This window comes from Nylanderia fulva, unplaced genomic scaffold, assembly GCF_048542155.1.
Source record: "Nylanderia fulva isolate GAGA-0341 unplaced genomic scaffold, ASM4854215v1 Scaffold56, whole genome shotgun sequence".
Classification (NCBI taxonomy): domain Eukaryota; kingdom Metazoa; phylum Arthropoda; class Insecta; order Hymenoptera; family Formicidae; genus Nylanderia; species Nylanderia fulva.
Window position 1 is genome coordinate 384487 of NW_028190654.1, and position 6360 is coordinate 390846.

The 6360-nt window shown below is 35.5% G+C and overlaps 1 protein-coding gene across 1 annotated transcript in view; it reads left to right on the forward strand.

Moving 5' to 3' along the window:
- Positions 1-2816, forward strand: part of LOC114932957 (cytochrome P450 6k1-like) — a 172150-nt gene extending 169334 nt beyond the window's left edge. The window contains exon 6 of the mRNA XM_085487480.1: positions 2761-2816. Within this exon, the coding sequence (XP_085343606.1) occupies positions 2761-2768 (8 nt within the window). The 3' untranslated portion in view covers positions 2769-2816. The remainder of the gene's footprint in view (positions 1-2760) is intronic.
- The last annotated feature ends 3544 nt before the right edge of the window (positions 2817-6360 follow it).

The following is a 6360-nucleotide window of genomic DNA, read 5'->3' on the forward strand; positions in this document are numbered from 1 at the left end:
ATATAAACTAATTATGGATCTAATGGACGAATTTTGGATCTTTTATGAATAAATTTTAAATCTTTAATAAACATATTTTGGTTCTTTATTATACATGTATATAATTGAAAATGACATTTAAAATTCATAAAGAAGAAATTTATAAGCAATAATAAATTTGACATGCAAAATTAATTCATTTTTATACTAATCATAAAATATTGCAGAATATTTCTTATTTTCGCATTTTATTTATCCGAATTTTTATTTGTTCAATTTTTTCAATTAATTCAATATCTAAATTTTTTGTGTTGGGATAGTATCAGAAAGGTTAAACTGATCAGAATAATTATAACATATTTAACTGTAATAGCCACTTTTTGCATGCGCTTTATAATTCTCTTAACTAAATTTAATAGCGAGATGAACAGCGAATCTTGCGTCGCATAGCGGCAAATGAAGGAACTATTACAAGATAATATTGCATAGTATATTTTGCAATGTCTCCAATAAAATATTAAATTTATAATATTTGCACAATGTTGCTTCAATATTTATTATGATACAATGAAATAAAATATTTATGCAATATTTTAGCAATATTTCGTGCTGTAAGAGAATTTGATGGACATCCTGTGGACGTCCAAATATTAGTCACTGATGGATGTCCGAAATCGGATGTACAATGGACGTTCATTTCATGTCCATGGACGTACATACGTAAAATGGATATAAAATGTACGTCCATAGGACGTCTTGTGCTATCTGGGGAGTTTACTGAAATATATATTTGATAGACATTGTGATTCTAACGAATTTTATTTGTTCGCATATACCTGTAAATTGTTATAATAATTACTTTTACTGTAAATGTAAGATAAATTGTATGCAGTCTATAAAACAAAAAGAGAGAGACAGAGAGAGAGAGAGAGAGAGAGAGAGAGAGAGAGAGAGAGCGAGCTTTTTTTACTTTCCCGAAAATAGAGACATTCAATGCAAACGGTGAACTGTATATCTCTTTACGACACGTACAGCCGGGGAAAAATTTTTTATATATAATTATATAAAATAATTGTATAATTATACATATAATTTTGCGATTATATGTATAAAATTATACAATTATTTTAATATAATTATATATAAAAAATTTTTTCCCGGGTTGTATGTGTCGTAAGGAAATATAAGTATAATTGATCGTTTGCATTGAATGTCACTATTTTCTGAAAAGTAAAAAAAGAGAGCTCTCTCTCTCTCTCTCTCTCTCTTTCTTGATCCTTTATGCTTATTGTTAGTATTCTATCAATTAGTAATCAATGCAATCAATCATATCGTTTTACGGCAACAGCCAGTTACTCGTTCACTCACTCATTCATTCTTTTAAAATATGTCCATTTTTATACATAATTATGTAAATTTATATATAAAAAATAAGGGTGCATATATAATCATGTCAAATTTGTATATAAAACATATATATTTATATATATAAAGAAATACTTATTTATTACACTTGTATATATATATATATATATATATATATATATATATATATTAATATAATTATTTATGTAAAAAAATTTTATAAAAGTTGAACCCCATAAATGTTGAATAAGAATGAGGAGGGTATCATTAGAATATCGCAAAAAATTTATAGATGAAGAAAATCGTGAAAATTTCAAAATCATGTTTATTTTTAGAATAATCTCAAGAATACAAATATAAGTTTCACTGTGGACATCAGTTGCAGGACATCCTATACATACATACATATATACATATACATACATATATACATACATACATATATACATACATACATACATACATACATACATTTATATATACATATATACAATATATACATATATATATATATATATATATATATATAAACCATTAATTTTTATTAAATGTCCAAAACGGTCCATAGAAATTATTGTGTTTATTTAAAATAATATAGGTATATTAAATTATGACACAAATATGGTGTTAATAAATATTAACACCATAAAATGCAAAGTTTTAAGTAATTTGAAATAAATTTTGTGTGAAAATAATATATTTTTCTCTCGCACTTTATTTCTTTAGGGGGAATAGGGGATACATGGAATTAAAAATCTCTTGTAGAGATTATTCCAATTGTATATCTTGGCAGTGTCCAAGTAAAAATTTGGTGCCTTGTGCACAGGTATTTAATTCTAACGAAAAAATTTAGTTTCGTTTAGAATAACGCACTGTCATCCGCGATTTGGCTCTTATTGCCTATCTTATATATGTTAAATTTATATTTATATTACAGAGCCTAGTTAAACTCTTAATTTATACACGCTGGCTTAAAGGCGTTTATTTACCAACATTAATATATATAACAGAGAAAAGTATAGAATCGAAAGGATCTGAATAGCTCAGTTGGAAGAGCAGTCGCCCGGCAAGCGAAAGGTCTCGGGTTCGATTCCCGATTCTGCGACTTTCGGATCTATATTTTTCTCTCGCACTTTATTTCTTTAGGGGGAATAGGGGATACATGGAATTAAAAATCTCTTGTAGAGATTATTCCAATTGTATATCTTGGCAGTGTCCAAGTAAAAATTTGGTGCCTTGTGCACAGGTATTTAATTCTAACGAAAAAATTTAGTTTCGTTTAGAATAACGCACTGTCATCCGCGATTTGGCTCTTATTGCCTATCTTATATATGTTAAATTTATGAAAATAATATAGTTTTAATATAAAAATTAAATAAATAAATGTTAATTTTACATTTTATCATTCCGTTACAGAAGCCTAGAGTAAAAAAGTAGTGACAATTACGATTTGGCTGTCAACATTTATACGAAGATTAAAATAAAGAAAAGCAGATTTTTATACAATTCTCTGATTCTATCACGGCAAAGAATATTATAATTTTTTTCACTTGATAAGTCTGTGAAAGATTGACATTAGAAAAACATAAATATATCTTTACATTCTCCCTCTCTCTCTTTCTCCCCTCTCCCTCTCCCTCTATCTCTCTCCTTCTCTCTCTCTCTCTCTCTCTCTCTCTCTCTCTCTCTCTCTTTATTACGAACAAGATACTCGATCAAATTAAATCTCACCACTAGCGAAAGTAGTCTATTTCACGTCTGGCTGATGTTATTAATCAGTTAATAATAAACAATACTTGACAAAGATTAATAACAGACAAAGATTAACAATAAGTAGAAACATCGTCCGCTTTTCTCTGAAAGAGTGCAAACTTCATCATCATACATCGCAGAATATTGCATTTAGGGTTTATCAAGACATAATAAATTTTCGATCCGACCGAGCAATTTAACCTCCTCGCAGTGTACATCGGGTAATGCAAATGCCGACGATATATCGCATTTTAAGCTTCATATCTTGGGAACGGTTTGCGTAAAAGACATCAGTAGATAGTGTTTTAGAAATGTCTCGACAAGGGCTACAAGAAAATGTAAAATAAAAAATAGGGGTTTCCATTTAAAAAAACATTGATAACTTCACTTGACCTGACCGTCAATAGGTCATTCAAGGTCAAGTCCATATTTTTTATCTGGCCCATCGTAGCATTAATTTCCTTGACATTTCTATTAATGTGATTGAGGATGCGATATATGTAGATTGGTTCCATAAAAAACCTTTTTCAGGTAGATTTTTATCTTTTTATTCCAACCATTCGATGTGCCACAAATTAGGCACTATTTATAATTTAGTGGACAGAACACTACTATTGTCGCATCCTCGATTCCATGGTACAAATTTGCATACAATTATAAATGTTCTGTTATCAAATAGCTACTCTCTTGTTCTTATTTTTAATCAAATAAATCGTAAGATTAAGATCTTATCGGCAGCAAATTAAATATAACGGATAGAGAAAATAAAAAGAGTCCTGACGATAACAAGGATAAAAATAACAAATTTGTTGCAATTCCATATTTAGAATCCATCTCCGAAAAAATATCAGCTAATATTAAAAAATCGGATGTAAATGTAGGATATTGTGTTATAAAAAATCTAAACAATTGGATTAAACACAAAGACAAGAATGACCACTCCAGCAATTCAAATGTTGTATATAAAATTAATTGTAGAGACTGTGACGCAACCTATATTGGACAAACAAAGAAACAATTACGTACCAGACTTAACGAACATAAAAACAATATTAAATTAGACTATGCAAGACATTCGGTGATTACTGAACATATTTTAAATGATAAGCACACTTTTAATTAAGAAGGGACTAAAATATTAGATAGAATTATCTGACACACTTTTTTAAAAACAAATTAACATTTAACTACTGATAACACTATTGACTATATAAACAGGCTATGATATAACAATGACACGTATTATTCTTTTGAATTGCTGAGTCGCAACAACCAACACATAACATCAATATGTAAGTTATTGCAAATTTATATTTTCCGAGTGTTCTTCATTAGAATCCTTTTAACATATCTATTTTGAAAAAAGGATTGAAAAATGGGACTCATCTCGCGAAAATGCCGGAGCAGACTGTTCGCGCTGTTCAACTGTGCATTTATTTGAGAGATGGTCTTAAACATAAGACATCTAAGAATAGTTGTTTCAATCATTGTAATTAAATCGAATGATAATCGAAGTTTTGTCTTTACGTAGTTTGCGAGATTATGTTCAAATTTCTTCATTATGTTTTATAATTTCATCCCCCCGATGGGTTCCCACCTTGACGAAGTCCCGCGGCTGATGGGGTGGGGGGGGGTCCGGGGCGGAAGGATATCACCCGTTCAAGGGTGTGTGACCGACTGGCCTGGGCCCCCTTGGCTCGTCCGGCTGCTGGGGCGGGTGGAGGGGCTTGAGAGGGCGCGCGGGGGCCGCTCGCTCAGGAGATGGCAACCGTGTGCGCCGGACAAAGAGGAACCTCCCCAAGCTAAAGTGTGTGCAACCGTGCTGAGGGCTGCATGGCGTAAGGGGAGTTACGTTACAAACGGTGCCTCTCGGATACCGGGCGACCTTCGAGAGTATCGAGCCAAGCCCTGGGCATTCGCGGCTCTGCCCAGGTGATACCGCGCGGCTGCGGTACTCGTGGGATCAAATATGAGTACAAGCCAAAATCAAAATGAAAACTTTTCGGAAGTCCTACAGGGCGTGGCCACCTTAGGTGACGAACGACCTGGAGGAGAAAGCCCGAGCAATTCGGGGGCGGAGCCAAATAAGGCCCAGCCACCAATCGCTAGGGTTCGTTATAGCGGAGCGGCAAGGCGACGCTATAAAAACAGAAGCAGATGGAGGCGAAGGGGGGAAGCTGAAAAGCCCACCTCGGAACTGACATCTGTTTCGACAGTTACTCCCAGGACGGGGGAGCGAACTTCTTCTGGGGCGGTAAAGCGACTCAGATCGGAGCATAGCACACCCAGTCCTGCCAGTAACACTCAGTTGGGCAAAAAGCCGAAAGTCATAACTGATCAAAGGACTTTTGCCCAATTGACCTCCGGTCTTGTGAGGGTTGCCCTGGTTCCCTTGGCTTACCCTGACAAAAGACTGGAAAAAGACGAGGCATCGCTTCTGAAAGAAACGGTCAGAAGGCGTATCCTTTGCTTAGCAAGGGGTACCAAAGCGCCTACTTTCAGAGGCACCTCGGATAGGGACGGGGCAGTTGTTTTTAACTGCACGAACAGGGAAACTGAGGAGTGGCTTAGAAGCCTAACCTCAGAAATCAAGATCAATGGGATCGAACTGCGTGCACTGCGAGTCGATGAGCTCCCTAAGAGACATCGAATTGTAGTGCATGTTGAGGATCCCACAATACCTGTCAAGGAAGCGTTGGAGCTACTTGACAGGCAGAACGTAGGCATCCAGTCACCGGACTGGGTGATCGCGAAGGGTAGCGAAAGCAGGGACGCCACGAGCACCCACTTCGCTGCCCTTGTTGGGGATGGGGCTTTGAGGGCGCTAAGAGCTCTCAATTTTAAACCCTACTGTGGACTTGGGCAGGCAACGATCAGGTTGCCTGCTGGAGAAAGCAGTAAGGAAGGCGCAAAGGAGAAATCACCGGACCCGTCAGCATAAATATGGCGGACCGGATTCACTTTACGCAGATTAACTTGCATCACAGCAAAAGCGCCTCGGCTGTACTAGCCAGGTGCGCAGCTGTGATGCACACAAGTAAATATATATTTTTAATACAGGAACCATGGATCATCAAGGGACACATAAGAGGACTTGGCAGCTGTGGAAAACTATTCTGGGCCGGAAACACGGACCGACCGAGAGCGTGCATTATAGCGAAAGGAATAGACGCCTGTCTACTGCCACAATTTAGCGATGGTGACTTTGTTGCCATCAGACTGAAGATAAAGACGACCGGTGGAATAGCCAGGGATCTAATTATA